The sequence below is a fragment of the Paramisgurnus dabryanus genome, chromosome 10, assembly GCF_030506205.2.
Source record: "Paramisgurnus dabryanus chromosome 10, PD_genome_1.1, whole genome shotgun sequence".
Lineage (NCBI taxonomy): Eukaryota > Metazoa > Chordata > Actinopteri > Cypriniformes > Cobitidae > Paramisgurnus > Paramisgurnus dabryanus.
This window is the reverse complement of record NC_133346.1, coordinates 7387178-7410048: the sequence shown is the minus strand read 5'-3', so window position 1 is coordinate 7410048 and position 22871 is coordinate 7387178. Positions and strand designations below refer to the sequence as shown.

The following is a 22871-nucleotide window of genomic DNA, read 5'->3' as shown; positions in this document are numbered from 1 at the left end:
ATTCCGATCACAAACGCAGCCGAGGACGGATCTCACTCAATCCAGCCATGGAATCTGCATTTACAGGTCAACGTCACACAAAACACCGCTAACTATCATTAATCTTCTCCCTGACAGCTGTCAAAAATAAAGGAGGTTAGGTAATGGAGCGCATTTTAACACTCCTGGTCGTATTTTTAAGTTATTCAGGCATATGTTTAATATGTTCCAACTATTAATGTAGAGATTTAATTTAATATTTAGTAGCAGAATTTAATGGATCGTTTTAATGTTTGAGTTTCCATGGCGACATATCCATGGGTCATTATGTGAATGTTGGTCAGTCAGCAGTTTCTATCTCATTTAACACGTTTTAGGTTAAACACGTACTAACCATAATAAAATTGACCAAATACATTTGCTCAGTGTTGGTTTTATGCAAAGTAAGTTTCTTATACCTAAATGTGTTTGTAAATTACATTACTTCACTTCTTACACACTAGACTAGAGGGAGACATGAACAGGAAATTTAGGAAATTGTTAGCTCTTTTATTTAAATCATATTAAACTTATCAGGAAACAAAGGTAACAACAGTTTATTGTTGATATAGAAATATGTGAGTGAACAAAGTAGGCTACAGAACAAAAACGTATAAGTTCAGACAGAGCCTAAAGCACGTTATTAATGCAAACTAAAACAGTGAAGTCGAGATTGTCATCCTCATGTTTCACATTAATTTTGTTGGTAAAAAGCATGTGGGTGAAAGTCGAGTTCAGGTAAAGTACGCGGTGCGGACGCTGCAAATATTAATAAGCAAAGATAAAACCTTTAAAGCTTAAAATATAAAGCTAAAAAGGTGAATCACGGTTATTAGGGTTGCTAGTTATTCTCTGCTGTTTGCTTCTCAGTAGAACTGTACAATACGCGACAACCCTAAATCATATGGTTAAAGCCAGTTGTAGCCATTGTGATTTAAAGCTATTCATCCAGCGCGTCTCCCCCCACGGGATCGATCACACATCCAGATACAGAAGCCACTTTGATGTTGATAAATGTAAACGGACTGTGTCCTGATAAACTGATGATACGATCTGCCAGATGTGAAAAATGTGTTCGTATGTTAATGCAAATAAACCCTTTGCCTAAACTTCACCCACTTCCCGTTTCGGTGTCACGTGACCAATGGAGCGTAAATGATTGGCTGGATGTTGAATGATTTGATACAGGGATCGATTGCTTCTCCTTGCTTCCCCGGATGTTGACTCTGAATATTTTTACACTGAATTTTTTGAGACGTTGAATTATTTTGCACTGAATTTTTTGAGACATTGAATTTTTTACACCAAATCTTTTGAAACATTGAATGTTTTTACACTGAATCTTTTAAAACACATTGAATTTTTTTTCATTGAATTTTTTTAGACATTGAATTTTTTTTACACTGAATTTTTTTAAAACATTTGAAAAATGTCATAGGCAAAAAAAACAGTGCTAGATATTCGATGGCTTTTAAAATTCAAAGTCTGATTTAGATGCAAAATAAAATTCGGTGTTAAAAATTTGATGTAAAAAAATTCAGTGCTAAGAATTAGAATTCAAAACCCAACGGCACAGATTTACTTCCATAGGTTTCATATAATACGGATGTAACACTAATAAAAAAACATTTCTGTCCAAACCAGTGTACACTGTATCTTATATTTACTGTATAATGTGTTAAAATCTATGTTAAATTGTATAAACAGTAAATGACCTTAATTGAACATCCTGTCCATATGTGTGTGACATATGAATAGAATGCTAGTATACCTTAACAAACTTTTGTAATTACTATAACATACTTCATAGACTACAAGAAAGTGCACTACTATAAGTACTGTATTCTTCATTATATTCCATGTGGGTAGTACATTACATTCACAGATAAAAACAAGGCAGTATAACAAATATTTGTAATTAAAATTAAACATAAAACTACCTTTTGTATTAATCTGAATCATCTTTGTCAGTCAGAGTTGTTTTTCCTTTCTTGAAAGTCGGTTTCCCTCATGTCAGTTTGAGCGGGAAATTGACCGGCAGCGGGCCACACCCCTTTAACGGTTAAATGTCTATGATTGGTTACGTTTATGTTTATTTTTGTAACTTTTGCAACTATTTTTTTTCTCTGTATTATGTAGAAATATTTCAAGATGTATATTATATTTCCCGAATTTAAACGTACATACTATATTGATTATAATATTCTGATCGCCGAATAGCAGTACTAATGGGAGCTGTTGATTACTGTCACGGGCACACGTGTGCCCCGTGACGTCACACACCGTCGCTGCGGAACCTCAGGTAAGTAGAAACACCTCAAACTACTCTGCTTCTGTACAGATATGTTGCGTGGTATAGAATTCATTTATTTCTTATTTTTGGGTTCGGTTGCGCGTGTGTGTAGGTTTGCAATGAATTGATGAGCACGCGTCGTGTTTAACTTATAAATCTCATTACTTTGCTATCGAATGTGACTCAGCTCGTCTTCAATATGCAAACTGTCACATAACTGCAAATTAAGATTCCAATGAAGCTGCATGTACCTGGTCAGTTTGCCTCCTGAATGTCATTAGTTTCATGCATTTAGAGAAAAGCAGGGGAAATCATATAATATATATATATATATATATATATATATATATATATATATATATATATATATATATATATATATATATATATATGTATATATATATATATATATATATATATATGTTACCCTTAAGGATATCTATAAAAAACATTTACAAAATGTGCATTTAGAAGATGTAAGCATTTAAAACCTACAGTCTCACTCAGTCATCGATATGTGTGACGTCATTCTGCACTTAAGCCTCTTGTACAGTACATACACACACTTGTGGTCCGGGGCACTTGAGACTAGCATCTGCATGCAACAGGAAGTGTGCAAGATTGCCCCAGGTCTAAAAAAAAATGCTAAAGCTCAATGCCCTTTTCACACACTATATCCACATCGTTCTCAGATTTAGGAACTTGTACACCATAAAAACAGATGAAACCAACAGCGGAAGCTAAATCATGGTGGTCTGGTTGAAGTTGAATCTATAGCGGTATTATGTGGGGTTTAGGTGTTGGGATGGGATATTTGAGCTGGTAAATGAGATGGCTCTTCTGTCGCAGAAGTATTGGTGTCAAGACTCAAGGCCCTATGGAGTTCAAGAGTCTTTTCTTACAATGTAGTGCCACTCCATTTGTGTAAGGGTCTTATTAGATGTAACTGACCCATGTCTCTTTCTCTCTTTTTCTCTCACGCACGAAGTGGGATCTGTAGAAAGAGGATGCTGCTGTCGTTTAGGCCTCTGGTCTCGGTCTCTGTGGTGACGCTGCTGGGCTGGTGCTGGTACAGTTTTCGAAGGAGAAGGAGAACTCATCTCCTTACCAAAGAGGAGGCGTGTTTTCTGGAAAATCCTGAACCCTCCTGCGTTTTTGGGGAAAGGTCAGTAGTATCAAGTAAAGTGCTGCACACCAAATAGCAGATATGTATGCTAATATTTTTTAACCTAACCTCACAGTAACCTGAAGATGGACCACAGACTTTCAGGATCTCCTGACATGAGAAACTCCACAGATATATCAAGATCTACCCCTCTGAATGGGACAGAAGTGCGGTACGACCCTGGTATCCCCTCAGTGACGGGCCTTACCAATGGAGTTCGACCTGATCCAGAAGGACAGGTATCCGTTCGGGCGCGGCATGAAAAGAGCATCATTTCCGATGAAGGTCTTCCATACTGTGGAGAAGCCGGTGAAGATGACTCTGGGCTTGAATCTGATCCGGTCTGTGTATCTGCGAACTACATTACCAAAGACTCTGACCCCTCAATGGGCCAACAATCAGGTCCTGTGCATACAGACAGTCTGTCTGATCTTTCTCCTGACACGGGCTTGAACCAGGATGACATTAAGAAGAGCAGCTCCTGTCTGGTCCAACAGGTTATTGAGGGAGAGAAATGGAAAAATCAGGAACCCAGAGATATATGTGAGCTTGATGGTGCATCAAGATCCCTGGAAGATGGTTTTCAAGATCCATTTCAGCAGCAGTACAGCAGTGACGACGTTCATCCGAACACCGGCTCGTTTAGTGGAAGAATGCTCAGCCACTTAGGATCTTCTATTGGAGATGACTCGGGATGCTGCTCCTGTCTCTCAGAAGACGTTTCGGGTGCAGAAGGGCTGACCGGTGAGCTGTCAGAAGAGGGGCAAGGGTTTATAAAGACCACAACAGGGCCAGACACCAAAACTGCCGAAGGCAAAGGGTTTCCCAGCATCTCTGGATTGGTAGAGAAAGAAGTTGAAGCCTGCATTGGTAAGTCTCTGCTGAAAGATAAAATTCACTTGTTTTGTCTTTGCGTTTGTTAGCATTTAAAATAAACACAGATTTATTTCCAAGTTTAAAAGTTTTGGTGGAATTTAACCCTTTAGACTAAATAGTCAGTTTGTTATTTATTGATGATGCACAAAAGCAAACCAAATGTCTTTGTGACATTGACAGGGACCTCGTCACCAGGTTTGGTTGTTGAAAGTTTAAGTACCGAAGCTCTTTTGAACAGTAGTAGCTCTGCTCCGCCTCCAGCCCCGCCCATCACTCTATGGGACATAGAGGTGCCTGCGGTAAGCTCCACCCACATAGATGTGTGACTGTAGAAATAGATGCACTCTCATAATCATTACTCGCTTAGGTTACAGGTCATGTAGAGACCTGTATACTTTGTGTCTTCAGTGAGGACAGTGAGTTTATTGTTCAATGAACATTTTGTAAAAAAGCACTTGTCATACAACTAGGTTAAAGGGATAGTTCACACAAAAAGAAAAATCCTGTTATCATTTTAAGAAGATATTTTGAGCAATGTTTGTAGTCAAAACATTTTTAAGCACCATTGACTTACATACAGAAGTAGTATTTTTTCCTACTATACTATGGAAGTCAATGGTGCTTTGTTTCCTGCTTCATAACAAATATCTTCCTTTATGTTTAACAGAACAAAAAATGGTTTGTAACAATATAAGGGTGAGTAAATGATGACTGAATTTTCATTTTTGGGTGAATTTATACCTTCTTATTATTCCTTAATTATTCCTTTAAGCAGTGTATGTGATATTTCACACGTGGGTGATTCTCACGAAATCCAGATTTAGAAGGTGTCCAACATCAGATTTTTTAAAAAGCCCTTTTATGCACATATAAGATTAAGGTCTCAACTTACTATAAACATTATTTTTAGAGGATTTAAAAAATATTTCCTATAGAATTATTACATTTTTTTTTATTATCATTATCAAAAATATCATTACCACAACATGAAATTACATTAAATATATGTATTTACAAACTCATGTTTCGGTAATGAGAACTAAAAAGTTGTCTAGGTACTATGACAAACAAAATTTCAACTTTTATCTGAAGAGAAAAAATAAGAACTGCTTACCTGGTAGCCATTTTTTTTTGAAAATGTTAGTTCCTTGAGGGCTTTATCAATGATTGAAAATTGTTGCGGAGGATGAGAAAATTGGTCTTGGACACATTTATATTCCTTATTATTGTCGCTACATTTACCATTGATCACCAAACACCACATGTTTCTTTACAGTAAATGTTTATAGTATAACATGCACTGAAGCTTTTTATTTTTAGATTTTTAAATTATAAATATTTCCATGTCAAAGAACCCAAATTTAGTCATGGACACGTGGCGGTAATGAAAATTTCCCCCTTAAATGTGGAAAAACAACAAAATTGGTTTGTATGATGTCATTTAAAATCATGTGCAAAATAGTACATGAAGAGATGTTTGTAACTGTATGCTTCTTATTTTGATACTCTTACTTTGCATTTACTTTTTTTTAATCAAAATGTTTCATGACACCTCATAAGTCTATTTTCGCGAGAATCACCCATTTGTGTTTTCAAATAATAGCGTATTAAAGCTTTTAAAAATATGCAAATTTCATGGTTTATAGCACCTTGTTGGTCGATTGATCGGAAAGCAGGGGAAGTTTGTGAACTTTCTGAAGCAGAGCTCTGGAGCGAAGATCTACGTCTCCACCCTGCCTTTCACTCAGGACGTTCAGATCTGTCACATCCAGGGTGAGCTTTACAACAGAAATCTGACAGGTCATGCTGAACACCCAAACACTGACATCCTTGCTGTGTTTGTTCCTCCAGGGTCACAACAGCAAGTGGACGATGCTCTTGCACTTATCAGGAAGAAGTTTAAAGATCTAGACCTGAGTAACTGTATCCCACTACCTTGCTTGCCAATCACCTCCTGGGTGAGGACTAAATTTCAACCCATTTATTAATTGAAATGTGGCACCTCAAGACTTCATAGCAGGTTTAATATCATTGACATCAAACGTCATTGGTCAAACCCCATGTGATGCATCTTAGGGCACCAGATTCACATTGGGTCAGAGCGACCATTGCATTATTGTCCTGTTGTCTTCATAGCTGTTGCTGCCCCAGGACGTGTTTGTGGAGGTGATCGTGTCGCGGGTGGAGTCCGGTTATCATCTGTTCATCCAGCAGTACAATCATCCGTCTAATCAGGCCCTGCCTGCTCTCACACAGCACATGCAGTTTTGCTACTCTCAACCCGGATGCCCCAGCCTGCCCAAACCTGTGGAGGGTAAATGCATCTCACCACACATCTCACTGTTATCTCATCTATTGTGTTTTAGTAACGTTTGGGTTGCTTGTAAGTGGTACCAAAAGCTATAAAATCTTCTGTGCACTTCCAGTATGTGGCAAGAAACAAAGAACCAATATTGGTATGTTGTTTCGTGTTGATACACACCAGAAATGGTAACTAAGGAAGGCATTTTAGGGTTGTTTTAAACCTCTATTAGTGCATACTAAATAAAATGCAGAATCTTTCAATGTGTAAAGCTAAATTTAGCCTTTTCATCAGTTATACAGCTGAAGACTGCAAAGAGACTTAATGCTTCAGTATCAAGGTTACAAATCTTACTGATTAGATTTTAACATGCAAAGTTTATGCTCTTCATCCTAATCAAGTTTTAATGTTTATTATTAGCCTATCAATGCACTTTTTTTTTCAAGCTATATTTGGAGGACCCCCAATAATACCACCACAGGCCCCCTGACTAGTGTTGTATGTACACATGTAGATGTGGATCACTTGTAGCATGTACTGTACTGTATATTGTAAACTTAAACTATAAAGTAATCTTTATAGTTTTTATAGTTATAAAATATTGTCAAATATTGTAGTCTAAAATAATTTATTGTAATATTTCTTCATCTTTTTCTTAGTGGGAGTGATCTGTGCCGCTCCAGTATCAGGAAGTGGCTGGCAGAGAACCCAAGTCATCCAGTACGATGAAGAGTCCGGCACGGCTCAAGTCAGATATGTAGATAACGGAGGTTATGACACTGTCAACAGCGCCACCCTCAGGCAAATCAGGTCAAGTTTATAACAATTATTTTCAATCTATGTTTCTTATGAATTAACTTTTAATTAAATATTTGACGATTGATTACTTTCACAGATCAGACTTTGTGACGTTACCATTCCAGGCATCAGAGGTTTTGTTGGATAATATCACGCCTTTGCCTGGTAGAACATATAAACCTGCTCATGTTTTAATTGTGTTTTACGTAACTAAACTAAAATGCTGAATGTATGCTGTGATAGGAGAGGTGGCGTTTTCTCCGGAGGCCAAAACAGCATTGGAGGAATTAACTGCGAATGTGGCCTTGATCCTGAAGGTTGTGCTGTTGTGTTGTTTCTGTTACATCATTTTACTTGGGGATCAGAAACAGTTATGCATTGTAGTTTCATGAATGTGATGGATTATGTTTTCTATTTTTAGGTGACAGGCAGTCAGGACGGCCTTCCCCTGGTGCACATGTGGAAACGCATGGCAGATGAGGTGTGTAAAAATCAGATCCTCCTAAACTGTCTTTAGATTTTTTGTGTTTATTGGCTACCTGCAGATATAAGCATAATTGGCCAAATAATAGTTTTCCTTTTCACTTTGGGGGAATTTCATTTGAACCAGTTTCAGAATACTTAAAAAAGCTGCTAAACGCAACCTCCAGGAAAAAAAACTTTAGCTTCAAATCCGCTTAATCTCGGCTTTAGGTATTTCATTCAGAAATACTGCTTTGTTGGCAGAATCCGCTAAATGTCACATAGATTTTTCAGCAAAGTCCTCTAAGTGCACAGAAGATGAATGTAAACAGCTGTGGATGCATACAAAGTTGGGTCTTTTGTTGAGTAATTGGATGTGGCAGCCACATGCATAATAGCCCCCCTAATGTGTGGTTCAGTTTCTTTTTTATACATTTGCAATGCATTTTGCAACTGTTTACAGGATTTTTTTTAAAAAGTGGAGGTTTTTTCGAAATAGCATGCATGCAGTTAGAGGGTTTTGCAGTGAAAGCCAGTCGAAATTGTTAAATATCAATGAAATGACTAAAGCGACATTTGTGAAAATAAGTTATTTCATTTGCTGACTAATAACCTTTTAATTGCCGTTAAAGTGAAATTACTGAACCTATACTGCAAAAAATGATTTTCATGAAAAAAATTCTTAGTTTTTTTTCTTGTTTTCAGTAAAAATATCTAAAAATTCTTAAATTAAAGGTCTAGCGGAGGATTTTCTCGAATTTTAGAAAAGAACCGCTTTCTCCTCTTTTAAAAAAACACTAAATTCAAGAAAAATTCAAGAAAAATTTGCTTACCCCATTGCCAGATGTTTTTGCTTGTTTTATGCACAAAATCGCTTAAATTAGAAAATTTTGGTCTAAAAACTAGACTTATTTTCTTACTCATCAAGAAAAAGCATCTTAATTTAAGAATTTTTTAATATTTTTTACTGAAAACAAGACAAAAATACTAAGAACTTTTTTCTTGAAAATCATTTTTTGCAGTGTACACACAAGGGCCTGATAAAATGCTCAATACTCTTCATTTTCTCTTGTTGTTCCAGGTTGTTCTGGTGAACAAATTACTTGCTGAACGAGGGGTTTGCACCTGGTTAGACGCACCATAATATCATAGTTTTTCACTTCTCTGATCTTTGTATGCACAATAAATAATTTCTATATCTGTAATATTTGTATGTTTATTTGTTGTATGCTGCATTTGTTTTGTTGTTTTTTGTGAAGTGCATTAAAGTTTTTCAAAATAGTATTTTTAAGGTTACAAAGCAAACAAAATGAACTCTTTAAAGAGCACATAAAAAAATTAAATGTGCTCTTTAAAAAGTTAATTTTGTTTGCTTTATATTGAAACTTTAAATCAAAGCGTATTATATGACCAGTTCAGAGATGACACAAGATGCTTTGAATGTGTTCTCTCTTGAACCGGGAATGTGTAGATTGTGTAAACGTTTGTGTTTTTCTCGGGTACTTTATTACTGAAGAGACATAAAGAAAAATTGTCTTGCTGTGTTTACACGTTTATTCTTCTCATGGTTTATTTCGTTTGTTTATTTTGTAAGATAAGGGTGGGGACAGTGTTGTACTCTGACTGTGAAACTTAAAGGACTCCAGCAGTGAAGAACTGTTCTGTCGAGCACTTTAAACCCCTGCTGAAATCAACTTGTACGGTTTAGTGCTTTGTACTCCCACGGCGAAGCTGCCAAACTCACTGCTGTTGAACTAAAAACCTGTGGATATCAAATTGTCTTGTTTTTTTCTCTGCTTTGTAAAAGCAGGTTGCTGGTATTTGAGCAGATGTTCTACGGTTTTTTATTTAAAGTAATTAGCATGCCTTAGAATTAAAAAGGTTTATGGTTTTTCTCTACCACAGCTTTAGATGGAAAATGCTGAGTTTTGTGGCATGCTAAGCTTTCATCATCTTTAAACGGAAGCTCAGTGGGAATACTGGGAAGAAACAAAATGGCATTTTTTGCATTGATTTGGACTTTTTAAAAATGGTCAATTTGAAAAAATTTTCCTTTATTATTATTTATGGTGATGAATGATGATATCTGCCTGTTACCTAGGGTTATCCTGACAGTCCTATATGAAGTGCACCAGCTGCTTCTGGCCAATAGATGTCACTCCATGTAAAGTTTTGAGTGGATGATTATATTATAGTTGAATTAAAGGTGTGTACCATGAAAACTTGGAAGATGAAAGAAAAACATCTCTATCAGTAGACCTAATAAAGGCTATGTAGGGGGTATTCAGAGTGTTGCTGTAAAAGAACCATTTTTGGTTCCTCAATGAATCTTTCGGTTAACGATTTCTAAATTACCTTTATCCACTACAAAGAACATTTTGTGCAACAGAAAGGTTCTGTGGATGTTAAAGTTTCTTTGGAACCATACAGCCTATTTATAAACCTTAATTTTTTCTAAAGAAATATTTTAAGCTACATTCTTAAAAATAAAGGTGCTATACGATGCCATAGAAGAACCATTTTTGCTGAAGGTTCCATAGAAAACCTTAACCATCTAAAGAACCTTTATGTTTCACGAAAGGTTCTTTGTAGTGAACAAACAATTAAAACAAAAAAGGTGAGAAAGAAATGGTTCTATCGCATCGCTGGACCTAAAAGAACCTTTTAAGCACCGTTTAATTTTTAAAGCGTAGAGAGTAAAAATCTAAATGCTGAAGAACAATGTTCCCGTAGCTCACCTTATAGGCAATTGTGTTATAGCAACACATGGGATTTGGTTATACATATAGTCTTGTAGACGGTATGTAAGATTGTATTGACTCCAGGAAGAGTAGTTGCTTGTGTGCATGGAGCCCAAAAAAATATATATATATATATACACTGTAAAAAATACTTTGCTGCCTTAAATTATTTTGTTAAATCAACTCAATCAACTGAGAAAAGTCAAATTAATTTTATAAGTTATAACACGCACCTGTAGTTTAAACAACTCATCTCTAGTCAAGATAAAAAAAGTAAGTTGAATGACTTGTAAATCCAAGTTTATTCAACAAAAATTTTTAAGGCAGCAAAGTATTTTTACAGTGTAGGAAGCACAAAATGTGCAATTCGATGCAAATATTAACCTTATCATGAAAAGTAAAGATTTTACTCAAAGTTTGTACTGATATCTCAGATGTAAATATTTGGTGGTTTAAATACCTACACAAAGTCTTAAAGTTTTTAAAGCCTTTTTTCCATAGTTAACTCTTTCCTGCCATTGAAGAGTTATCTTGTCAATTAAGAGAAAACATACAGTTTTTAGCATAATTTTTTATACCGTGATTATCTGTGGCTTACCCAATAAATCAAAAAAATATTTATTAATTTAAAACTCTTGTGTATGTTTTGATCTTCGTTCTGAATTTGATCTCTAACAAAATTCCTTCACAAAAATGCAATTTCAGATTTTTGCTAAATTTTTTATTTTTTTATAAAAAGAAAAAATACCCATATTTAAGAGTTTATAAGCAGATAAAAAAATATAGGATTAAACGTTTTTTCCCCTGTTTGATTGTTTGTTTGAAAGCAGAGGGTCTGTTCTTTTATTTGATATATTTGTATGTTTAAATATTTTTAGAAGAATATTTTCCTGGAAGGCATTTTGTGAAACTTTTGTGAAAATCAAAAAAAAATGCTGGCGGGCAATTAAAAAAAAAGGCTGGCTAAATTAACTAAATATAAATTTCAGAAATGCCACGTCTATAATGCTCTTCCTCTAAAATAAATAAATATTGAATGTTCTTTAAAGAATCAACCCTTCTCCATAGGTTGGGTATTACTGTTTCTGGTTCAATATATTGTTAATAAATGCATTCTCTGAGAAATTATATTACAAGTTTTGGCTGCAAATGTCTCATCCATAACATTGAAATTGCCCACCACAAAAAAAAAAAAATGGTGCTAAATAGCACTAAAAGCTCGTAATCATATCAGAACCATTTTTAGTGCTATATAGCACCACTTATGGTTCTACAGAGCACAGTATGGTGCTACATACAGTGTAGTGGGTGCTATATGGCAAAATGGTTCCCATATGATTACAAGCCAGTGAACCACTTTTCGTGCTATTTAGCACCATTGGATGAAAATGCATGTGTTGATTGAATCTTTTTTGCAATGCAAACAATATGCTCAGTTACAAAGGCATGCTGATGGCATGCATTACCTAATAGGTAAGTGTAGCTAGAATATAAAGAGCACAAGCTGCCCTTGAAAAGTCCTAAACATTCTGTTGCATAATCCTCTGTAAAATTTGCTTACATGCCCTAATATTCCTAATCGGCCTAAGGTTGAAGAATCGCACAAGGTTACAGCAAAACACTTTGCATGGAAAGTGGCTTATATCGCAATGATTGCATCAAATATTATGGAGAAGTATGTAAAAATGAGCTGAATGTTTAATGTAAGTGGTGGCATTCTTCAATAAACATGCAGAAAAGCCCATGTATTTGCCATCGGCATGGTTTCTGCCCACAGCAGGCGGTCTGATCGGTTAGCTCTGGGTAAACTGAATGCCACAGCTGATTTTATTTCATCTGTAGTCCCGTATTCTCCAGTGTGATTTTAAGATTTCTATTTCCCTAAGCTAAAAATCCCCTCATTTACATAGATGCCTGATGAATGTGTATAATCCAAAAGAGGCTGCATTGATCTGTTAGGCAGCTAACAGATGCACAGCATTAAAAAATGAGACTTTCAGTAAGTCGAATATCCACTCATTAATCAAACACAGATGCTGCAGTGACTGTCGGTCTCTCACACAGATTGAGCTCATGTAACATAATGCAGTTTATTGCTATGTATATACAAGAACAACTCCAAACACCTAAAACTCTCAGTCCCCTTCACCACCAGGGGTCATTTTAACAACACCTCTTGGAAGCAAAACACCAATGTACTTTAACACAGTGTTTGCACTTTCTTAATGGTTTGATATCCAGAGTTTATTAGCAGTACTGATCTATGAATGGCTTTTTTTGTGTGAGGCAAGAAATGATGTCACATTAATGGCTGGCTTGAAGAGTTCCCAGCTGGTGGTACAGGCGAAAGGGATGCTTTTTTGTTTCTACAGTGTTGTGGTTTTGTAAATACATTCAGATCTGCAATCATCTGGACTTCCTATTTTATTCCTATTTTCTATTCTGTAACCATACTGTCTCTTTTGGCAATGCAAAATAAATAAACTATTCTATTCTATTCTATTCTATTCTATTCTATTCTATTCTATTCTATTCTATTCTGAGGTATTTATGCATGAGGTGAGGAAAAAGTAAACGAAGTGTAAAAATCTCGCTCAAGAACTCTTGAAAGGTCTCCAACTCTATTGCTGCTTACCAACAGGGGGCGTGGTCTCCTTCCCCAGGTAGGCGTGGACCCCAAGGTGCATCTATCCTATTGGTCGCGCGACGTCTCCCAGCCCGCCCTCTCCTCTTCGCGGGGCGGGAGCCGCGCGCTGATCCCACGTGTGACGCTCGCGCTCCCTGTTCGGTAATATTCCTGGAGCCGGGGCTGCAGTGCGTGCGTGTGTGTGTGTGTATGCGTATGTTTGGAGTTGGTTGGGCTTTGAGCTATGGAAGCGGACGCGAGTCAAGTCACCTCCGGAAGCCCGAACGATTCGCAACACGACCCGGGGTAAGAAGACAGCTCGGGTGCGCGCGCCCCTTACATTGTGTGTGTGTGTGTGTGGAGTTTGGTGTTGTTTCTGCGCTCGCGTCCTTCCTCGTGCAGTTCTGCTGATGTTTGAATTGAAAGGTCATTTCTAACGGCTCGCTTCTAACGGCTCGTTGCTGCCGTCACGCAACTCGAGCTGTTCACGGGTCGCTTTTTATAAGGTATTTGCACGGATAAAATGGCCGTTTTGACATCTGGAGTCACTTATACCATGTTTTCTCCTTACAGTAAAATGTTTATCGGTGGCCTCAGCTGGCAAACCTCACCAGGTAAGTAGAAATTAGAATATTTTTTTGGAGTTGTTTTTTACCTCATCTTCGTCCCTTGCATGCGCTGAGAGGTGTGAGTGTGTGTGTTTATGTATATATGTGTGTGTGTGTGTGTGTGTGTGTGTGTGTGTGTGTGTGTGTGTGTGTGTGTGTGTGTGTGTCGTTGCGCACAAGGTTATTATAATTTCCATTCATCTGACAGCGAGCGAGCGACGCGACCAAACTTGAACGCCTCCGACGCGACCTTCGTTGATTCCAATGGCAGCGTTCAAGTTCGCGTCGCTCGCCTGCGGTGTAGACAAGGTATAACCCTCACGTGTCCTTGTGTTTGTGTTCAGACAGCCTTAGAGACTATTTCAGTAAATTTGGGGAGATCAGAGAATGTATGGTGATGCGCGACCCCACCACCAAACGCTCCAGGTAAACACACCTGCTTACTGTCTCTATTCAGACAAAGTCTGTGCTGCTTGTCTTGTGTTGTGAAGATCAGGAATTGATCCATAATGAAATCTGACATTGAGTCAGGACTGTATTGCTTAAAGGAGAGATAGAGATAGAGAGAGAGAAAGAGAGAGAGAAAAAAAGATGGTCCATTCTCCTCTAAACATGCAAAGTAAACAGATTTGCAGAATATGAAGGATTGGGCATCTCATACTGTAGGTTTATAGATACAACAAATGACTGAGGTGTTCTGCACATATACCTAATAATCTGTGTTATGTATCTGTACTATTAATGTCTACCTTATATGATGACTTAATAATATATCCTTATTGTTCCTGTGGTAATTGATAAAGCATTATGTCATAGGTTATTTTTAGGGAACACAGATACACTCTTAAAATCTTAAAACCTAAAGTTTCCTAAAAGGTTCATCAACCACAACACCTTTCTATTGCTTCACAGACTATAAAAAGTGACATTGCACCTTTATTTTTTTAAAGTGAAGTGATTAAAATAGTCTTATTTGAATCACTGTAATGCATAAATGTAAATATACTTAAATGTTTACAGTTAAAGGATTAGTCAATTTTCTGAAAAAAAAATTTACTCATCCAAAATGTTGATGTCTTTCTTTGTTCAGTCGAGAAGAAATTAAGTTTTTTGAGGAAAACATTCCAGGATTTTTCTCATTTTAATGGACCCCAACACTTAACACTTAACTCAACACTTAACAGTTTTTTTTTAACTGAGTTTCAAAGGACTTTAAACGATCCCAAACGAGGCATAAGGGTCTTATCTAGCGAAACGATTGTCATTTTTGACAAGAAAAATTAAAAATATGCACTTTTAAACCACAACTTCTCGTCTATCTCCAGTCCTGTGATGCGCCAGCGCGACCTCAAGTGATTGAGTAGTAATGTAGAAAGGTCACGTGTTACATATATGAAATGCACATTTGCAGACCATTTTAAACAATAAACTGACACAAAGACATTAATTAGTATCATTCGACATACAACAATGTAGGAACGGTCCACTTTCTCCACACTTGTAAACACTGGGGCATAGTTTCGCATACATCATCCGTGACCTCTTGACGTGATGACGTATTGCATGAGGTTGCAAGACAGGACCGGAGATAGACTAGAAGTTGTGGTTTAAAAGTGCTTTTTTTTGTAAAAAATGTCAATCATTTTGCTAGATAAGACCCTTATGCCTTGTTTGGAATCGTTTAGAGTCCTTTGAAACTCTGAAGCTTTGGGGTCCATTAAAATGAGAAAAATCCTGGAATTTTTCCTCAAAAAACATAATTTCTTCTCGACTGAACAAAGAAAGACATCAACATTTTGGATGACATGGTGGTGAGTAAATTATCTGGATTTTTTTTAAGAAAATTGACTAATCCTTTAAGTGCACTTTATAGAGTAAATTCAGTTAGATTGGGACACTTTTTGACTGTCAAAAGCTCAGTCAACCTGAATTTACCCCATGTATGATTTATGCTTGTATGTATTCATATACAGTTTTTGAAATGGTGTAAAGTGTAGAAAAATTAAGGCAATAATTTTTGGTTGTGTCCCAAAATTTCAGGCGAGAGAACATGTAAATTTTTTATGTTATACAGTAGCAATTGCTGCATGTGTACTATGACTGAGGAGTGCACAGTGCTTCTGTTTTTCGGTCTCTATGGTGTTATCTCCTGACCTTCAGTGTGTTTTTTGTTTTGTTGCACAGAGGCTTTGGGTTCATCACGTTTGCAGATGTTTCCAGTGTAGATAAAGTCTTAGCTCAACCACACCACGAATTAGACTCCAAGACGGTATGTATGACTTTATAACGTTTAATACTGCAATTTGTTCATGTCCATAACTGTGCTGCATGGGTGAGAGTATTGAGTGTGCAGTCAAATAGATGTAAATCCGATAGAACGGAGAATTCCGATGTAGTTCTTTCCCACAGCGTTTTTAATTTCCTTTTTCATCTGTGTTTATTTCCTGCTTTTTTTATTAATATGTTCATTTTTCTTGTGGGCTTGAGTGGACTGAGAATTACCATCTTGCATATGAGAGCTCAACAGTAAGTACGGCTTGTGGCCAAGGGTAGAGAGTTTAGGGCCAGTTGACTGAACTTTTAGGGCAGTGGTCTCAAACTCGCGGGCCATTTGCGGCCCCCCTTACCCTCTCTGCGGCCTGCAACACCTTTCAACAATATAACATAATCTGGCCCACAGAAAGATTTTTATTCACTTTGTTTCATATTCGTTTGATTTTTAATTTAAACGTTAAGGGTTCGTTCACATGTCGCGTCTAACAACGCATGCTAAAACGTCACACGTTGCTACGCAGCCATGAGCCGTGCGCTTCGTGATTTAGAGGATAACGGGATTTTAATTCCTCATCTGAACCTCGCGTCAATCATATCATTGTCACCATGCGATCAGCAAATCTGGTCGGGACTTTGTAGTGTTTGTCCAGAGAAGATTTGTTACTTCCGGGTGGATGTCAGCTGTTATTCAGAAAAGAGCTGCGGTGGGATTCACATCAACAAGTCACAGCTTCTAATGGAGACACCACATATGGAGGCAGAGCGGTAGATGTAATGCAACACATTTTACAGATAAGAAAAAGAGCCATCAAAGTGCCCAGGTTAAGAAAAGAGGAAAGATGAGGAGAAACGTACAGAGGATAAAAGTATGTATACTGCTATATATATTGAAGTATATAATAAGTATAATATATAGACACATAGAGCAGTATTATAATTTTTTTCTGTTTAACTAGCTTGTGTAACATTGACTACCCATTCAAACGTTTTAGGATCACTTTCACGTTTTAATTTTTTTCCACATATAATAAGCAAATTCATTAAAACTGTGGAACAACAAAGATGAAACATAATAAAGTCAATACTATGACTGAAAACAATCCAAAATAAAAACAGAAACACGTACTGATGGTAATTTTTTATAATAGTTTATAAATGTATACAGAAATTTAATTTGTTAGTTTAGTGCAAGGTTTTAATAGGCCTTAGCTATTAAAGATAAGGTTAAGAAATAATTTACTTACTTTTATAAAATAATGTATATTTAAAAGATAAAAACACTGCTTATATATTTTCAAGTATTATTATACATTAAATAATAGAATTTAAACACTACATTTACAAAAATATTGTACTTTTTTAACCAAAAATAGTTCTGCGGCCCTACGATGAAGTGTCAATCTCAGAAATGGCCCCAAGCCAGTTTGAGTTTGAGACCACTGTTTTAGGGCAAGTGCTGTATTGCCAATATGTTACCATGTAACTATTCATAATACATGTCCCTATATAACTGTTCAGTATGCATACATGCATATATAAAACCGTTTTTATAAATTATGGATTTATTTGTGAAAATATTGCAATAATGAAAATGTTGCCATGACAAGAAAACATTTTTCTAGCCCGTTTTCTTATAGGTCAGAAAAAATTCTTGTTGTTTAGCCCTGCAAATGCAGTAGGTACACAATCAAGCATAAAATTGTACGTTGTGGTTTAAAATGAATTTGGCATCTTTGTGCGTGGTGTTTAGACTGACGTTAACTCAAGGACTTTGAGCCAAAATCTGTCCTTTCTTAAGAGATGCATCATGGTGAACCCATCTGATCTCATCTCTGGGTTTCCCCTTTACGGTCACCTGAGACTTGCAGGTTCACGCACTCCCCACCCACATGGATTGTTGTGTCAGATTTGATGCCTTTATATAATAAACTTCCACACCTTCAGAAAAATATCACACTTCTGTAGCTTGGATAACAAAACCTGCATATTCCCCAACTCGATTTATAAGTATACTGATAAAAAATGTGTATGTACTTTACAAAATGACCCCTAGCATTTTGAAAATGTGAACCATCTTAATGGAAATGTATTGTTGCATCAGTCACTTTGCTGGCATTCTGAAAATGATACTTCACTGCGGGTTGATTTCTGTAGTTTGTTTGGTCGTATGAAAAACAAAAAAATTAAATGTCATGCAAACTGTGCCGAACACCTGCAGTGACTAAGTCTTCTGTACTCCAGAAACGCTGGTGTGCCTGATGCTGTCTGTAAATCTGACGGTAATGAATAATTACGACTGGCAGTGAGGTTTCAGGGCTGTACAGCGTGTCGCTCGTATTCAGCTGAAATCAGATTTCTCTGAGCTTTTTATCGCAGCGGGGGGTTGTTATCTCGTCTCCTGCAATCAGTGCTGAGTTTTGTACAGTGTGCGGGAACAGTAAACACTTTGAGTGATGTCTGTTTGAAGAACTTTGGGTGGGGAGTACATTCACAAGATATATTAGAAAAGTCATAGTCTGCACGCAGTTATAGACCTGCCTATCTAGACAACTTTTTAAGGCAGCATGGGGGCAGGCGTTGCAAAAAGGCTGTAAGCAGTTTTGCAAGTTTATGGTCTAGATTTTATTTTTTAATTTTTTATAAAGAATCCTCTTGGGATTGTTTACACCTGCTATCCCTTCTCGAGCAATCACAAGTACAAACATACATTGTTACTTCATGTAAGTATGCATTTCATGTTGATATCAGGCATGCTAAAGGTGGTCTAATAAGTTGAAGACACATATGTGACCCTGCTTGTGAAAAGTTTACTCACTTTAAAAATTACTTCAATTGGTCATTTTTCTATTTAAATGTTCTCACTTTAAGTGAAAAGTTTTAGTTGAAAATGTTTATGTATTTTAGGTGTTACCAATTGAAGTAATAAAAAAATAACCTTAAAACGTTCACCTCAAGTGAGAAAATTTAAGTTGAAAAACTTACCAATTGAAGTATTTTTTTATGTTGATCCAACTTTTACTTTTATAGTGAGTTACTGCTACTAAAATGCTGGGTTATTTAAAATCGAGGGGCAACCTTTCGATCTCGCTGATGAAGCCAATACGGAGTGACTTAAATTGCAATTCATCGACTGGCTGCTAAAGGCTGCCTCCAAAGGGATTCCTATAGACCTCCATGTTAAAATGCCCAACTTTATAACAGAAAATAATGTTTACAGCCTGGTACAAAAAGTCTATTTATCTAATTTTGCCCTTCATGACAACTGTGAGGGGGGTGATTTTTTTCTTTGTAGCTCATCCGTGTTAATAATATTAAGCCTTTGAAGGCTTAATAATTGAAGGGGTGGCCACCTGAGTGACGGGTCAACTGCCACTCCTGTCACTACCGTCGAGCTGGGGGGGGGTGGTTTCAGGAACCAGCCCCTCAGTTTTACCCATGTCACTCCTCTTTAACCATTTTTGGTTATCCGTGAGTGATGTCGCCCAAGATGGTGATGGCAGGCTCCATCTACCATTGGCTTAAAAAAACTCTACACAAACCTATGGGTTACATCACGGACATTAAGTCCGTATATTTTAAAAGTCTATGTTTGTACCCTTCATTGGTTCAAAATTGGACGAACTGAACCTTCTGCGTTGCAAATTTAAGCCCGGAGTATAGTCTGTTTTGTAGCCTGACGTTGTCATACTCAATTCTAGTCAGAATTTGAGTCTGATACCGCTCCATTGGGCTATGATTATGGGGCGGGTCTCAACCGAAAAATGCCTCTGCACTCAATTGGATAAACCTATGACCAATCAGAGCAACGGAGTGTGTGACGTATGTTGAAATGACGTCTTTTGCAGCCTGACCGAACTGATAGTTATTTCGCTACAATGACACTAACATTGTGATTATACTAGCGAACGTACATCAACACCTACTATGTTTACAACATTTCATTTATATCACAAAATTAAGTATTTACTAAGTCATACAGTAAGACTATCTCTTACCTTTTGTACATTAGGTGAACTTCATCCATGACGATACCCATTACGTTACGGTGGCTTGTCCCTACACTCTAAAAACAAACGGTGCTATATAGCACCAAAAGTGGTTCTTTACCCGTAATCATAGAAGAACCGTTTTTAGTGCCATATAGCACCGGTGAAGCACCTGTGTAGAACCAAATAGTGCTATGTAGAACCATATGTGGTGCTATATTGCCCCTATTTGGTTCTACACAGGTGCTTTACTGGTGCTTCACTGGTGCTATATGGCACTAAAAACGGTTCTTCTATGATTATGGGCAAAGAACCACTTTTGGTGCTATATAGCACCGTTTGTTTTTAGAGCATCGCCATGATACCCATTTCAGTTGCTTCTTTAACTTTGTCCTCCATAAGTGCGACCAACGATTGCCAAATCCCGTAGGAAGGAAGGCAAAAACATCTTTCCGATCAACAAATGCCTTGATCGCGTTTCTCTGTTCCTCTTTTAAAATCAATGCTCTGTCGATATCTTTTAGAACAGACTCAATGTCAGAATCCACACATCTGAATTCTACAGCGGCAGCCATTTCGTTGTAAATAGATTCAACACACGCGCTCTTTGGGGACGTGGTTGATTACGTTACTGTTGATCATCTGTCCATCATCGTATAAAGCCCGCCCTGACAATTTGATTGGTCGACCAGCTTTGGGTCTCGCAACGGAGAAACCCCAGACCGATCTTCCTGTCCTCAAAATGTTGTGGGCGGGGCTAAGATCGGCTTGTCTGTTTGTTTACGTGTATGTGAACTTTTGCACACGGTTGCACACAAAATGCAATGTATCTCCTAAGCTACATACTACATTCGCCTGTAGGCGCATGCTTGACCTACACGTACAATGTACACGGGGTTTTAAAATCCTGCGGAGCACGAACAGTACGGGTGCACTTCTGATGATGAAAATTGCGACACGCATACTGTACATAGACCCTTGCATTCTCGAAATAATGGCCCATGCATTAAAGGAATATTCCATTTTCTTTAAAGAAAAATCCGGATAATTTACTCACCACCATGTCATCCAAAATGTTGATGTCTTTCTTTGTTCAGTCGAGAAGAAATTATGTTTTTTGAGGAAAACATTGCAGGATTTTTCTCATTTTAATAGACTTTAATAGAGAAGTTGTGCTTTAAAAGTGTATAATTGTTATTTTTATTGTCAAAAATGACAATCGTTTTGCTAGATAAGACCCTTATGCCTCGTTTGGGATCGTTTATAGTCTTTTGAAACTCCGTTGAAAAAAACTGTTACGTGTTGAGTTAAGTGTTAATTGTTGGGCTCTATTAAAGTCTATTAAAATGAGAAAAATCCTGCAATGTTTTCCTCAAAAAACATAATTTCTTCTGGACTGAACAAAGAAAGACATCAACATTTTGGATGACATGGTGGTGAGTAAATTATCTGGATTTTTCTTTTAAGAAAATGGAATATTCCTTTAATTTATTCTGTTTTTTTTCAACCCAATATTCTGGTTTGATCTAGCCCACTGTTGGGTGAAATATAAATTAAATTTGGGGTTTATTTAACCCAACGGCGAGGTTTTTCCCTTTTTGACCCAATGCTGGATTGAAAATGAATGACCCAGCATTTTTTAAATGGAAAATAATTTTTGGTGATTTACTTACATAAAATCATCCTACAAACAAATAAATGTAAAATTTATGTAAAAAATATAACCTTGATATCTTTAATATATGAGTAAAGCTATGTTTTTCTTTACAAATGTGAAAGGTTCACATTCTGACTTTTGAATGTGTTTGAAATGATCCGATTACAAACTTTGTTTAGGCACGTATTTTCCTCTGACATCTGATCGAATGACCTGCATTGAATGTGATTTCCAGGTACAAACTGGGCCATTGTCAGAAAAAAGCATCATACTGTCCTGTATTACTGCTGAGTTGGGAGAACTTCAGTAAATGTTTCATCCGAAAATATGCCAACACACACACACCAAACTTTCAATGTGTGCTCTAGTCTAAATTATATACTGCTGTAATAACTGCCGTCTGCTGTTTGTTTGAGATTGTTATCACTGAATTTTAAGGTTTTGAAAACGATCTGTGATTTGCTGTTTGAATGAATGGCCGACACTGCTTAGGTTTTGCTCGTAAAATAAGTATTTTCTGATACAGCACCTGGAACGATAGAAGAAAACATAGGCCCATAGTTGCTGGTTATTTGATTAATGGACAACTGGATTATTTTGAAATATGACATGGCATATGTTCATAATCAGATTTTTATGTAATTCTTTGCGTGTCTTTATTTATGGACTTGGGATACATGCTGTGCGTCTCAAATCTATCCATTCATTCATTAGAATAAAATGCCTGCTTTCAGGCTGTGTAGAAAAGGACTTTTAATACGAACTGATTTGAAATTTGAAGCGTAATATTGTTTCTGTTCACAGACAGGCGTGTTTGTTTGAAATAATTGAGGTTGAATTGGTTAAGCCTCAGGCTAATTGCTAAAACGAATCGCTACGTAGAATTCATCACAGAGGAGGTTTCCATACCCAGGTGTTACAAAATCCATCTCTTTAATTGACCTGATTTAGAGAGATAACAATCATGGCTCAGTCAATTGGAATTATGGGATTGAAAAGGTTTTGGGTAGACACCAGCCTGTCATAATAACACCATTGGGCAGCACATCGTAAACTGTGATGTTT

At 36.9% G+C, this 22871-nt stretch overlaps 2 protein-coding genes across 9 annotated transcripts in view; both read left to right on the top strand.

Annotated features, from left to right (window-relative positions):
- The first annotated feature begins 2275 nt into the window (after positions 1 to 2275).
- On the top strand, positions 2276 to 9200 carry akap1a (A kinase (PRKA) anchor protein 1a). 2 transcript variants are annotated; one of them, XM_065256934.2, is made up of 12 exons: positions 2276 to 2320; positions 3312 to 3476; positions 3553 to 4346; positions 4533 to 4651; positions 5999 to 6125; positions 6204 to 6310; positions 6489 to 6666; positions 7314 to 7464; positions 7550 to 7617; positions 7696 to 7769; positions 7874 to 7933; positions 8996 to 9200. In XM_065256934.2, the coding sequence occupies exons 2-12, from the start codon at positions 3319 to 3321 to the stop codon at positions 9056 to 9058; spliced, it is 1899 nt and encodes a 632-aa protein (XP_065113006.1). In that variant the 5' UTR covers positions 2276 to 2320; positions 3312 to 3318; the 3' UTR covers positions 9059 to 9200. The 2 variants fall into 2 exon arrangements, with proteins under 2 accessions (XP_065113006.1, XP_065112999.1); XM_065256927.2 differs by lacking the exon at positions 2276 to 2320 and having other exon boundaries at positions 3049 to 3476.
- Positions 9201 to 13401: 4201 nt separating this feature from the next.
- msi2a (musashi RNA-binding protein 2a) overlaps positions 13402 to 22871 on the top strand; it is a 197485-nt gene continuing 188015 nt past the window's right edge. For 2 of the 7 annotated variants that reach the window (XM_065260714.2, XM_065260674.2), the window contains exons 1-4: positions 13402 to 13587; positions 13855 to 13895; positions 14234 to 14315; positions 16074 to 16158. In XM_065260714.2, coding sequence (XP_065116786.1) covers positions 13526 to 13587; positions 13855 to 13895; positions 14234 to 14315; positions 16074 to 16158 — 270 coding nt within the window. In that variant the 5' untranslated portion in view covers positions 13402 to 13525. The other 5 variants (XM_065260724.2, XM_065260691.2, XM_065260681.2 and 2 more) reach the window with 4 other exon arrangements.

What these genes read in the sequence shown, in the direction of transcription:
- akap1a (XM_065256927.2), top strand. Translation starts at nt 3,265, where the DNA reads ATGTCTCTTTCTCTCTTTTTCTCTCACGCACGAAGTGGGATCTGTAGA. An exon ending in TCAGATCTGTCACATCCAGG is followed by an intron (nt 6,126 to 6,203) that starts GTGAGCTTTACA and finishes TTGTTCCTCCAG; the next exon opens with GGTCACAACAGCAAGTGGAC. An exon ending in TAATATCACGCCTTTGCCTG is followed by an intron (nt 7,618 to 7,695) that starts GTAGAACATATA and finishes ATGCTGTGATAG; the next exon opens with GAGAGGTGGCGTTTTCTCCG.